General features: G+C 42.6%; 1 protein-coding gene across 1 annotated transcript in view; it reads left to right on the top strand.

Moving 5' to 3' along the window:
- The window catches only part of CPVL (carboxypeptidase vitellogenic like), a 135,098-nt gene that overhangs the window by 95,922 nt on the left and 24,647 nt on the right, over positions 1–14,529 (top strand). Inside the window, exon 12 of the mRNA XM_012735894.3 lies at positions 9,256–9,438. Within this exon, the coding sequence (XP_012591348.3) occupies positions 9,256–9,438 (183 nt within the window). The remainder of the gene's footprint in view (positions 1–9,255; positions 9,439–14,529) is intronic.

A 14,529-nucleotide genomic window follows, 5' to 3' on the forward strand; every position in this document is an offset into this window, starting at 1 on the left:
TTGTAAATGGGCCAAACTATAAGCATAAATCTTTCGTCTAAAAATGCAACAACAAAAATCCAGCCTTCTCACCAAAGTGCAATTTGCTTTCCTGTTATAATGAGAGACCACAGCCTCCTTCTTCAGAGTTTCTGTAATTTTCCTAATAAGTAGAGAAGCAACCGGGGAATAAAGAGAAAGGCTTTGTGTTCTCTATCAGGAACACATGGGTTTTGTTTTTTAGCAACAACAATGACAAAAAGACAGGTAGAGTGTAGATCAGTAAGTGGACCTCCCATGATTTGTTTTCAGTCTTTTTCTTTTATACTAGAGACAATGAAAATATACCCAAATGGACATTTGTATACATTTCTGCCCCAAATCCCTTCATAGCAAGTTGTATACGCTGTATTAAAAGCACAGAGCTCTTTTTTTTAACCTTTGATTATCATATGACACCCTCTAACTTATTGGAAGTAAGAATCTGAGAGGGTGTGGAGTCTTTCTAGCTATCTGCTAGTATGCGCTTCTGCAGATATCTTTGGCTAACATGGTTGTTTTCTGTATGCCTCAAATTATTTACCCCTCAGAGGCATCTAGTATGTCAAATAAGCATTAATTACTATCTGAGTCTGTTCATTAGATCTTTACTAGGGAGAGGTTTTCTTGCTGAGAAAGTTAAATCCACGGATAAGTTGCTGATTTATATGCATCTAGACCCTGAATCGTTTATAGTTTGAATTGTTAAAATGACCAGCTTTTTAGAAAGGTTTAAGTGAAACTGACTTTTCTTGGCCCCTCTTCTAAGGAAAACTGGGCGAATGAAAGCATAAACTTGCCTTTCCTCTTCTGATTATTCACTGTTTTGAAAAGTTAAAAAAAAAAAAATGTGAAGCATTAGGAGGACAAGGGTCACATCTTTTCGTATCTGTTCCAGTGGTGCATAGTCCCTGGGCTCTCCATAAATATGTGTCTGTCAAATAAGCAGAGATTTCATACAAGCTGATTAACAGAAAAGCAAAACACACTGCGCACATACGCTAGCATGGACTCTTTTCTCCAACTCAGACAAAAGGCCACTTCCCTTTCCTTTCAGGTGGAAGTGACACTCAACAGCCTGCAGGTCCAGGAAGGAAATGAAAGAAATGAAAAGAGTTGGATCGAGACCTATTGATCTTTCTTTTTCACTCATGACAGAGACATGGATACAGAGAAATATTTTTTTTCTCCTGAGAAAAACAGTAGCATAAGCATTGAATAAGTGACAACTGGCCCCTACCTCTATGTGTGAGGACACCAGGGCAGGGGTGGGGCTGTGTCTAAGGGGGGCAGCTACTGTGCAGGGTTAGCACATTGTGGCAGAGAGGAAACACAGGCCCAGCATGGTCAGGTCTCCCAATATCGAAATACTGGCAGTATTAGTACAGGCTGCTACAACACAAACGAGGTTTCTTAAAAACATCAAAACTTTATTTCTTACAGTTCTAGAGGCGGGAAGTCTAAGATCAGGGAGTCAGCATGATCGGTGCTGGTGAGCGTTCTCTTTGAATTGAAGACTGCTGATTTCTTGTAGGGTCCTCACTTGGTGGAAGGAACAATAGAGAGCTCGCAGGGCCTGTTTTGTAAGGGTGCTAATCCCATTCATGAGGGCTCCACCCTATGACCTATTCACCTCCCAAAGGCCTCACCTCCTAATACCATCACATTGGGGTTACATTTTCAGCAGATGAATTTGGGGGGAATGCAAGCATTCAGTCCATAATGCTGGCATGTAAATGAAAGAACAACAATAACAACAACACTATTTGGACTAAACACATCTGGGAGCTGAGTGCAAACCTCAGACAGCTAATTTAAGACCTCTACACTTCCATACAGAAATTTAGTTCTTAGTTTATGCTTGATAAAGAGTGACAAAAGCATTGGTGAAAAACCTTGCTGTTTGGATTATAGGAAATTTTTAAGTGCCATATCATATTTGGCCCTCTCACCAACTCTGCACAATGTAGATATTACATTTTATAGAGGAGAAAATGAAGTCTCCAAGTAGGTGACATTTTCATATATCCACGATCACTCAGTGAGCACAGCCGTGGGGGCTGAGCCAGGGCTGGAGGTTAAGACTGTCTGCAAGTGCCATACTACTTTTCTAAGCCTCTGCTGTGTGTTTTGTTAAATTGATGACCCGGTGCAGTTGTGTACAGAATTCTAACAGAATTCTAACTCCTTCAATCTGAGTCACAATTCTTTTTTTTTTTTCTATTTTATTTAGTTTTTTGCTATGCCTCCCCTTACCATTGAAGTTTTTTTTTGTTGTTGTTGTTGTTTTTGAGACAAGAGTCTCACTCTGTCGCCACAGTTAGAGTACAGTGGCATCATCATAGCTCACAGCAACCTCAAACTCCTGGGCTCAAGCAATCCTCCTGCCTCAGCCTCCTTAGTAGCGAGGACTACAGGTATGTGCCACCATGCCCAGTGAATTTGTCTATTTTTTGTAGAGATGGGGTCTTGCTCTTGCTCAGGCTGGCCTCAAACTCCTGGCCTCAAGCAATCCTCCCATCTCAGTCTCCCAAAGTCTTATACGATTATAGGCATGAGCCACCTTACCCAGCCCTAAGTCGCAATTCTAATCCTCATATAGTATTTCATCTGGAAATTTTTGAACTACTGTGTACTTTATCTTACTTCAATTGTAGTGATAATGATAATAGCTAAGATTTTTTTTTTTTTTTTTTTTTTTTTTTTGAGACAGAGTCTCACTTTGTTGTCCAGGCTAGAGTGAGTGCCGTGGCGTTAGCCTAGCTCACAGCAACCTCAAACTCCTGGGCTTGAGTGATCCTTCTGCCTCAGCCTCCCGAGTAGCTGGGACTACAGGCATGCGCCACCATGCCCGGCTAATTTTATATATATATATCAGTTGGCCAATTAATTTCTTTCTATTTATAGTAGAGACGGGGTCTCGCTCTTGCTCAGGCTGGTTTTGAACTCCTGACCTTGAGCAATCCACCCGCCTCGGCCTCCCAAGAGCTAGGATTACAGGCGTGAGCCACAGCGCCCGGCCTAAGATTTTTTTTTTAACATTCTGTGCCTGGGATGCTGAGAGCTTTACATGCATTGTGTTATATATTTTCCCCAATTCCTATGTGCTTTTTTATACCCATTGTGCAGATGGAGAAACTGAGCTCTAGATGGGACAAGGAACTTAATTAAGATAATCCTGCTGGTTAGTGGCAAAGCTAGGATTTAAACCCAGTCACAGAGCCTGTGCTCTTAACTATAAACATTTATCCTTCATTCCAAAGAGTCATGTTTACTTTTAGGTTTGCTTGTGGGATTACAAATATAGAATAAACTACCTGTGCAGTGTGGGGTTTTTTTTTTTTTTTCTCGTGGGGCTGGGGATAGTGACCTTAGGCAATGAGGTAATGTGGAAGAGGATTCAGAAACACACAGTTTGGATTCAAGCTGATCTGAACTTGAATCTCTGTCACCTGTGACAATGGGTACACTGGCTCACCCGCCTGCACCTCAGCCTCTGTGTGCCTAGAATGGGAAAAATGACACCTGCCTTCTGGGAGTATTATAACATGCTTAGTGCAGTTCCCACTACATAATAACAAGAGAGTCTTCGTGTTATTCAAAAATTGCCTTTTAAGAGCTGTACTCTTTACTGTACATTCTAGCATTTAAGTCTGGGGAAAATTCCTTGTGATCTTGAATTCTGTGCTTCAAAATTAAAAGTTTCTTTAAAAGAGTAATTTATGAATTTATGCTCTGGCTTTCAAGAAAAGACTGAATGCCATGGCTAATGTGTATAAAATTAGTAGCAAAAGGGTGTGTTATTTTAAGAGTTTGTATACATAGAGTTCAGGTTTATCCTGGCTGGATTTTCTCCTGTTGTTGGCCTTTGTCCAAAAGAGTGAGATTCACAGGCAAATATTTGACACAAATAGACCATCCCTAGATTCTGAAACTTTATTTTAGAAGTGCTTTATTGGGTCTTTCAAATCATTACCAGATTATCAACTGTGTCAGGCACTGTGCTGGGAACTTTGTGTATATGATCTCATTAGCTCTCCCTGTGATTTAGTGTAGGTCTTACCATCTTCCTGTCCAGAAAAGGGGGCTGAAGCTCTTGGAAGTTAACTCACATGTCTCAGGGTTCCCAGTTACCATGAGCTAGCACACATGGCATTGGCCTGATGGCATATGAGTTTGGATTTCATGGTTTTTAGCAACAGAAACAACTCTGGTTACCTGAATTATGAAAATACTTGATTGGAAGACATGATAGGTCATAGAATTCATGGAAAAACGGAAGAATTGGGATGGGGAAAGATTAAGGACCAGGGAAAATACTGGGGATCTAGGTAGCAACACTAATGGGCAGATTATCAGCAAGCCCTGTGCCCCTCTGCCTACGATTCAAATTCTAGCCCTTGAGTACCCTCACTTGGGTCACCTGCACATCCTTTGCACAGAGGAGACAGGACACTGTGAGGGACAGCTCCCCTCAGGGCTGTATCTATCGAGGGCAAGGGTGGCCTGAAGTATAATTACCAGGAGAAGGGAGAATGGACCTGGGCATGCAGAAACAGCAGATGACACTATGCAGCATCACACAAAACCTTTGAAAAGCAGGATCTGTACCTTGTAATTGTCAATAGCTTTTATGGAATGCCAAGGCCCAGGGATGTAGCGAGCACTAAGAGAGTTCCTGTTCTCAAGGAGCTAGTGATATTCCTCAACTGTTTATCAAGGCCACCCCCTACAACAGAAAGAGGGCATCTGTCACCAGCTCTGAATAATGCCCTCGCACACATCCTCGTCCACAGGGCCTAAGTGAGAAGTGATTGAGAGATGTCACCAGAGGTGGACAAACAGACCAAGATTGTTTCTGAACTGGAGATACGTACTATGTCTCATACTCAACCAACTCTGTTTCCAGAGGCTTTTAGGAGCGCTAAACATTTAGGTGTCAGGGTCAAGAACTGCTTGATGTTTTGAAGGAATTTAGCTCCTTTCTTTTTTCTTTTTTTTTTTTTAACAGTAACTTTGTAGAGATTTAGCTCCTTTCTTAAGGAAAAGTAGAAATTTGCAGGTCCCGGATCTAGGACTCATTCTGGGGACTCACAGTGTCTTAATTTCCTTAACTATAAAGTGGAGGCAGGGAGTGTAATACTTCTCCTGACCTTGTGAAGCAGCACAAGAACAAAGCCATATGTGCATGAAAGTGCTTTGAAAACTAAAAACCATAATAAAAATGCCTTTCTCATCTCTACTGTTTGACAAAGAAAAAAAAAGATGCTTGTAATCCAAATCACCTAATTCCATCTCTTGTAAATGCTTGAATTCTGGGATGAGTTTATAAAGATACTCTATGAACTAAAGTTAAGCTTTTTTTTTTTTTTTTTTTTTTTTTTTTTTTTTTTTGAGACAGAGTCTCACTTTGTTGCCCAGGCTAGAGTGAGTGCCGTGGCGTCAGCCTAGCTCACAGCAACCTCAAACTCCTGGGCTTAAGCAATCCTACTGCCTCAGCCTCCCAAGTAGCTGGGACTACAGGCACGTGCCACCATGCCCGGCTAATTTATATATATATATATTAGTTGGCCAATTAATTTCTTTCTATTTTTTATAGTAGAGACGGGGTCTCACTCAGGCTGGTTTTGAACTCCTGACCTTGAGCAATCCACCCGCCTCGGCCTCCCAGAGTGCTAGGATTACAAGTGTGAGCCACCGCGCCCGGCCTAAAGTTAAGCTTTTGACCTAGTTGTCATGAAAAATTGAGAGCTGGTAGTATATAAATTATTCCCTTGGAAGACCCATCTTTTGCCAAATGGAAGTGTTATTGTTCATCTTGTTATCTTTTTCATTATTAAAGCATTGTAACCACATATACCAAAAAACTAGAAAATAGTCAACTCAACCATACCTTGACTACCTTAACTGCCAGATTTTGATGTATTCTTTTCCCAAGTTGGAAGCAGGTTTTTAAAATGTGGTAATTATACAGTATAAACAAATGAAATCACAGTTTTTCATTGATTTTTTTTTAATAAGCTAAGCATTGTTCCATGTCATCTCATAACCATCAATCTCAATGAACTACACCAGGCAGCCCTGTAAGGAGTAAAAGCAAAGTCTCTTTAAAAAAAAAAAAAAAAAAAAAGTGCTTTTGCTCCTGAACTGAGCCCTCCCAGCTGACCAGAAAGGAAAGTGAGGAAACGGGTGTGCAGGGCCCTGCCTGGTGCATCGCTGGAAACCTACTGCAACCAGCTCTTCCCTTGCTCCTTGTTTTGTTCAAATCACTACTGACAAGGGAAGTGTAGCTAAAAGCTGCATTCATCTCTGTCTCCTCCCTTCTGTCTTTTTAGACTTTGTGTTGCTTAAAATACTAGCAAGCCTCAGGCGTAGATTTGCTCCAGACTGTCCCAGTTTTAGCACTGAAAGCCCTGCCTCAGTCCAGGGAAAACCGGGACAGTTGGTCACCCTACTAGGGGAGAAGTGGGACGAGTGTGCATGCCTCTGTCATGAGTGGCCAACTTGTCGGAGCTGAAGTCCTGCTCTGGAACTTCTCCATCAGGATGTGGGTAGCCAACATGTGCCCTGTGGCTTCAGGATCACTCCTACTCCACGCCCACCTGGCTTCCCCTGCTCAGTCCCAGGATCTTGGGATCAGTGTTTCCCACTCATCCAGCTGAGAGACACCCAAGTAGGATACTCCTGTAGGGGCTCATGAGAGCAAATGTGACATTTAGATAAAAATGAAAGCTCTGGAATTCTTATATTTTATGCCTTAAATGTCAGCTCTGAAATCACTTCACTTGATTGTTAATCTGATTTCTTTCTTGTTGCATTTGTCTTATATACCCTTTAGAAGTCAAAAATGTTTTCCTTGCTTTGCAAAAAAAGAATTTCCGTTTGCTCCAAAATGTAGGCCTTCTACACATCACATATGCGAGATGACACAGTTCAGTTCTTCACCACCTGATTAGTCCAGAGAGTTGGTGCTCTTGTTCATGCTGAGTCTTAAATAACAAGGGAAGCAGTTCAGGGAGGGGCCTCAATTCAGTTCAACAAACAAGTACTACAAGCTGTTCATATAAACTTGTTTTTGCTGTAACCTGTGGATTTTGCTATTGAACCTCAGGGATGAAAAAAAATTCTCATTGATTTCAAAATTTAATGACCATAGTCAGTAAAGGTAGCTTCAAGACACATTTACTGGAGAAGATACAAGCTGCATAGAGTGGCCATGAAGGGGAAAAATAAATAGATGCGCTGTGTATTTGCTGATGAATCAGCATCTTTCCACCGAATTCTAGAAGAGGAGTTACTTTGTGCGTGAGTATCTTTGTTAATCAGCTATAATCAGGTCTTCTTAGAATGACGAAGTATTTAAGCCTTGTTGGCTGGTACCGATCATATATAATTGTTTCCATACTGATGGCTAAAACAACTACAAGAGGGTTTGCGTAGGCCATATGTACTCAAGGTCTTGGAGGTAATTTCTTTGCATAAACAATGCAAATATTTTATTGCTCTAGTTCAGTTGAATTTTTTAAAGAGGCTTTAAATCTATCAGGATTTTTTCCCCTTTAGATTTGTGCTGAGGAGCGTGGGGGTGGAGATGGATGGTGGCAGAGGAACATGAAAGGAAACACGGTTCCTGCTGCCGGGGCCCAGGGCTCTTTCATCTTAGCCTGAATCCTGTCCCACTGCCGCTGGAGGATTTGGAGTGTGTAAAAGTCCTGGGCTTTTTAATTATGTTTAAGCCTTTCAAGAAGGCTGCACCACGAAGGCAGAGACAGAAACATATGCAGTGAAACGTTTTACATCCAATTTGAGGATTCAACCATTTGGGCCAAATCAGAGCCTCCGAGTGATCAAAGGTAGCATGGAGTTGGGGAAAACCTCTTTGTCGGAGGTGGAGTGGCAATACTTCACCATAATTAATATCATGTTAGTTGCATAAAAATAGCATAAGAAGAGTAGAAAACAAAGGGGGAAATCACTCAAACTTCTACCATCTAAATTAGCCAACTGTATTAATTTTTTTTCAAACTTTTCATCCCATATATATGAACATGCATACCTATTTTATGCAGCCATAATTGTGGTATATGTTATATTTGACTTTCAGCATCCATACTTAACATGATGTGATAAGCATTTCCCACATTATGTCATGGTTCAATCGCACATTTTAAATGGCTTTACCATATCCCACAGAATTCCCATACCACTGTGTATTTAACCACTCACCAAGGATAGGACTTTTAGATTGTGTTTGAGTTCTTTGTTACAGTGAGACTCAATGAATATGTTATATATGTATTTTTTTATTTCCTTGGGTTTATTTTCACAGATGATATTCTACAAATGGGATTACTGGGACAAAGAGTCTCAACATTTTTAAGTCTTTGGGCACAGAACTGACCACTGCTTTCCTGAAGGGTAGTGCCATTTTATACCGCCCTTATTATAACTTCACCAGCACTGGGTATTATCCGGATTCTTTTTCAAAGCAAATTGAAAATTGATTTGGGAGGAAAGAAAGGAGTTGCCTCAGCATTGTTTCTCCTATGATAACCATCAGTTTGACTTTTAAAAAATTATATTCTAGGAAGAAAAGACATTCCTCACTGTTGACAATTGGCTGTGGTGTATAAGAAAAGGAAATCTTGGAAGTAGCGTGGCAGGCATAGTTGCCTCCAATAAGTAACAAATTTGAGGTGTCTACATCTCTCTGCTGCAAAAATTATAATTGCTGCTGAAATCAATGTAGGAGGGGAGAGCGATATGGATTAGCAACACCTGAGAGAATGCTCAGCTTGCCAGTTTCTGCAATGGCTGAAGTGGAAGTTCATGAAATGCAGGCTTCAGGAAAATCCTAGGGTGTAGTTTTCCTTAGTTCCAATGAAATGTAACCACAGTCCTCCTTCTTAACATAACCTTACATCCAGGTAAAGCCTATCTGTGTATCACTGGGTAATACAGCACAAAGATTTTTGCAATCAAAAGAAGCCTTTATGCAGATTACTGTGAAGAATGCAATGGCAGAGACAAGGGTGGAGTCTATTTCAGATTGTTGGTGTTTATGGCTAACTGGAAGCAAATGTCCCCTCTTATCTGCTGGCCTGGCCACGTTGAGCACTATATCAGAGAGGAATCATGTTTTCTTCTCTCCCTCAATGGCTCACTGTTTATGCCAAGTAGAGTCACCAGCTTTACCTTCTGAATCCTGCACTTGCTGACAGCTTGATTTCATTTCAGGTTCTGGTCTACAATGGGCAACTGGACATCATTGTGGCAGCTGCCCTGACAGAGCGCTCCTTGATGGCCATGAAATGGAAAGGGTCCTGGGAATATGAGAAGGCAGAGAAAAAAGTCTGGAAGATCTTCAAATCTGATGATGAAGTGGCTGGTTATGTACGGCAAGTGGGTGACTTCCATCAGGTATGGAAATGCTTTTTAGTGGGAAAGGGATAGTGGGATTGAAAATAAAGCCCAAATACCGATAAGACATAGCCAGCCTTAAGCAAAGTCACACAACAGCCAGCATGTAGCTGGCCCTATTATCCACAGAGAAGAGTGGCCTGAGTTCATATTAAAGTAAATACATAGGTCTTAATGTAAAACTGGACAAAAGTTTAGGCATTGTTCAAGAGATAAGGAGACAATTAATGAAAAAAGACAACAGTTAGCCCAAAGAGTCGCATCATTAACGAGAGAATTAGTCTTGTTAATTCGGGAACAAAGGGAGCTCGACAAGTTACAGGAGGAAGGTTCAACATAATCTCTGGGAGATCTATGATCACATTTTAATATTACACATGGAGCCCCAGGACAAATCTCTCCAGCTGAGACACTAGTGCAACTCCACTTCAGAGGTTAGATGTTACTGCTGTAATTTTCCTTTCTTGTAATGTCCTTTACAAGTTTTGGAATCAGGATTAGGCTGGCCTCATAAAATGAGTGGGGAAGTGTCTTCTCTCTTCCTAGTGTCTGAAATAGCGTCTTTAAATGTTAGGGGAATTCATTGATGGAGCCATCCAGGCCTGGAGATTTCCTTGAAGGAAGGGGTTTTTTTTTTTTGGCAATTTTTTAATTGATACATAATAATTGTACATCTTTATAGGGTACATGTGATATTTTGATGCATGTATACAATGTGTAATGATCAAATCAAGGTGGTTAGAATATCCATTACCTCGAACATTTATCGTGTCTCTGTTTGGGGAACATTTCAAATCTCTTCTAGCTATTTTGAAATATACACTATATTGTTGTTAACTTATAGTCCCCTTACTGAGCTTTCGAACACTGGAACTTCTTCTATCTAACTGTATATTGGTACCCATTAATCGACTTCTGTTCATCCCCCCACACCGTTCCAAGCCTCTGGTGCCATCATTCTACTTTCTAGCCCCATGGTTTTTTTTTAGCTCCCACGTGTGAGTGTGAACATGTGGCATTTGTCTTTCTGTGCCTGGCTTATTTCACTTAACACAATGACCTCCAGTTCCATCCATGTTGCTGTAAATGAATTTTGTTCTTTTTATGGCTAAATAATATTCCGTTGTATATGTATACCACATTTTCTTTATCCATTCATCCAGTGATGGACACAAGTTGATTCTATATCACGGCTATTGTGAACAGTGCTGCAGTAAACATGAGGGTGCAGGTGTCCCTTTGATACATTGTTTTCCTTTCCTTTGGCGAAATACCCAGTAGTGGGATTGCTGGAGCGTATGGGACTATGGTTTTCTGTAGTGATAACATTTGAGTCCTTTCTCTTTCTCATTTGTGTGTCTGCTCTACCAGTGAGTTTTATACTTTCATGTATTTTCATTATGGTAGATATTATCCATTTGCTTCCAGATGTAGGATTCCCTTAAGCATTTCTTGTAGGACCAGTTTAGTGGTGATGAATTCCCTCAGTTTTTACTAGCTGGGAAAAACTTTACTTCTCCTGCATTTTTGAAGGATAGCTTTGCTTGGCTAGCAGTTTTTTTCTTTCATCACTTTGCATATATCATCGCATTCTCTTCTGGCCCGTATGGTTTCTGTTGAGGAAACCACTGTTAGTCTGATGGCGATTCCTTTATATATGACTTGATGCTTTTTCCTTGCTGTTTTTAGAATTCCTCCTTTGTCTTTAACTTTTGAAAGTTCGACTATAATGTGTCTTGGACAGGACGTTTTAGGATTGAATCCATTTGAGGATTTTTGAACTTCCTGTTGTAGATGTCTATATCTCTTATAAGACTTGGGAAGTTTTCAGCCACTATTTTGTTAAATAAGTTTTCTATACCTTCCCATCTCGCCCAACTCTTTTCCTTCTGGTACACCCAAAATTTGAATATTTGGTCAATTTATGGTGTCCCATAGCCTTTCTTCAGTCTTTTTTATTTTTTCTTTCTTTCCTTTTGTTTTTTGACTGAGTTATTTCCAAAATCCTGTCTTCAAGTTCAGAATTTCTTTCTTCTCCTTGATCTAGTCTATTGTTGAAGTTCATGATTGTATATTTTGTTTTATTCATTGAATTCTTTAGTTATAGGATTTCTGTTTGGTTCCTTTTTATACCTATCTCTGTTGAATTTCTCGCTCAGATCATGAATTTTTTCCCCTAATTTCTTTATATTGTTTATCTGTGTTATCTCACATCTTGTTAGGTCGCAGAAATGTACAGCCCGTGTGGGGGAGAGACGACCGCCTAAAAAAAGACTCAGAGTCCAGAGACTTGATGCAAAAGCAAGAGGAGGATTTATTTTCCAGCGCAGCGCAGGGGCAAGCGAGCTAGGGAAGCTGCCGCTGCGGCCTTTTTTTCCTTAGGATTTTTATAGGCAGAAACCACACGCAGGTGGCTAGGGATCACAGGGTGGGGGGAGATTCCATGGGCTTTGACCTTGCACAAACATGTACCAGATGGGCTAATATCGGGAACTTCTAATCTTGGTCAATAAACTCCAAGGACTAACGCTTGGGGAGTTACAGAGTGTCGCCGGCACCAGCGGGGGAGGGAATAGGGTTGAGCGAGCGGAGTTTACAGAAGCAGAATGGCAGGTTAGATTTTTCTCCACAATCTCACCAACCTTTTTAATATTATTATTTTGAATTCTTTTGCAGGCATTTCACAGATTTCTTTTTCATAGGAATCTAATGCTAGAGAATTACGTATTCCTTTGGATGTGTCATATTTACTTGCTTTTTCATGTTTTTTGTGTGTGTCCTTACATTGATATCTGTGCATCTGTTGTAATAGTTGATTTTTCCAATTCTTTGGATTGGCTTTCATAAGGAAAGACTTTTTTCCTACAGATGTGTCTATAATGTTGGTTGAGTAGGGTTCTTTGGCTTTGATTCTGGGTGGACACAGTAGTATATACTTTGTATGATTTCTTTGACTGTAATCAATGTCAGTGATATCTATGAGCTCCTTAGTGGCTAGGCTGCAGTTGTTTGTGGAGGCTGTGTTAAGGCATTGCTGGGGTTGGGAATGCCAGGTAGACTGGTCCTCTGGCACCAATGATTATGGCAACGGGCCCAGTATGCTAGTCCTTAGGATCCTGGGTGGCTTATGTGGGCACTAGTGGTACAGGGTCTGGGTGGGCTGATCCTTGGGCCTCCAGGCAGCTTGCTTGAGTGTTGGCAGTGGCATTGGTGGGCCAGGCTGGCAAGTGGGTCATTGGGTTCTTGGGCAATGTGTATGGCATTGACAATAGCACTAGTGATGGCAAGCTAACCCTTGGGTCCCTGGGTTGCACACACAGGACTGGGCCAGTCTCCAACCCCCAGGTGGCATATGCAACTGTGTTCTCTCAGAGGTGGTGGTGGTGGCAGGCCTGGCAGTCCCAGTCTTAGGTCCCTAGGAGGTGTGCATGAGTGCTGGTGGTGGCATGTGGGACAGATCGATCCCGAGGCCTCTGGACCATGTGCATGGGCACTGTTAGCCTGGGCTGGCCTGTTCTCAGACCCCTAGAAGGTGTACATGGGCACTGACTGTGACAGGTGGAGCAGGCCTACTCTGTGGCCCCTGAAAAATGCTGATGGGCACTGGCAGAGACAGTGCTAGGAGGGACAGAGGTGTCCTAAGGCCTCTTGATGGTGTGTACAGGTGCAGGCAGTGGCAAGTGGGGCTAGCCAATCCCCAGACCCTCAGACGATGTGCATGGGCACAGGCAAGGGTGGCACCAGGAAAGGCAGGCCTGTCCTCAGGCCCCCAGATGGCACAGTAGTGCACCACTGGCTGTAACAGTGAGTAGGTGAGGCCTGTCTTCAGGCCCTCTGATGGTGCATGTGGGTGCCAGTGGTGGTGGGCAGGGTGAGTTGATTCTCTGATTCTCACACAACGCACATGGGTACTGGTGGTGATCACAGGTGGGCAGGCCTGTTTCCAGGCCTCCCAGTGGTGCACAGCAGCACTAGCTGTGGTGAGCAGTGAAGGCCAATCCCCAGGCCTCCAGATGGTGCACTTGGGCTACAGCGGCAGGCTGGCCACCTCTGTCCTCAGGCCCGAGGATGGCACCCAGTAAGGCCAGCGCCCAGGACCCCTGAAGGCACATGCAGGTATGCAGCAGCCCTGCTGCTGGTGGGGGACAGGGGTACTATCAGTGGTAGTGATCCCAGGCAGCCGCCTCTGAGCTCTGGGAAGTGCACACTTAGGCTCCCTTTGTCCCAGAGGCTGCCTCCCTGGTGCACTGCCCCCACTCCCTGTTCCCTGGGATGTAGGATATCACATGGGCTAGAGTGCTGGGGACCTGGCCACACTTTTAGGTCCAGCCAGCATTGTGATGCTGCTGCTCTCTGGTTGGATCTAGCGGGGTGTCAGCCAGGGTTCAGTGGTGCGGAGATGCAGAGACTTTTGAGCCCCAGGACAGTACACAGTCTGGTGGGGGCTGGGCTCTCAAAATGACATTGTACTGCAGCTTCTCGGGTCTCAGGGGGTGTGTGGGACCCAGTGTGAACTCCTTCTCTGAAACAGTGCTGTCATGAGGACTCCAGGCAGCTCCCTCTACTAGTCTCAGAGTCCATGAGAGCTGAGGGGCTCTCCTGTGGCTGAGATCACAGGAGTCCATGATGGGAATGTGGATGGCTGGCACCCCTTGCTTACCTCTTCCCCACAATCAGGGGTCGCTCCTGGCTCCAAGCTGATCCTGGCTGGACCAGCTGCTCCTCTTCCCTCTCCTTCTGTGCCTCAGAGGTTCCCTGTCACGTCCCTGATGAATTTCAGTGTTCTCTCTTAGATGGTCTATTAGGTGTGCGATTATCTACTCACTATTTTGGTCCTTCTTTGTGGGGGAGGTGAGTGCCAGGTGCCATAGTCAGCTATCTTGAAATCTCCTCCAAGGGAAAGTTTTAAATTCCAGGTTCAATTTCTGTAACAGATATACAATTAATCACCTTTTCTATTTCCTCTTGTGTCAGTTTTCGTAGACTGTAGTTTTTTTCAGAGATTTGTCTATTTCATCTAAAATTCCAAATTCATTGACGTAATGTTGCTTTTGTAACATCATCTTACTATCATTTAATGTCTCTCAAGAT

Source organism: Microcebus murinus, chromosome 9 (genome assembly GCF_040939455.1).
Source record: "Microcebus murinus isolate Inina chromosome 9, M.murinus_Inina_mat1.0, whole genome shotgun sequence".
NCBI classification, from domain to species: Eukaryota; Metazoa; Chordata; class Mammalia; order Primates; family Cheirogaleidae; genus Microcebus; species Microcebus murinus.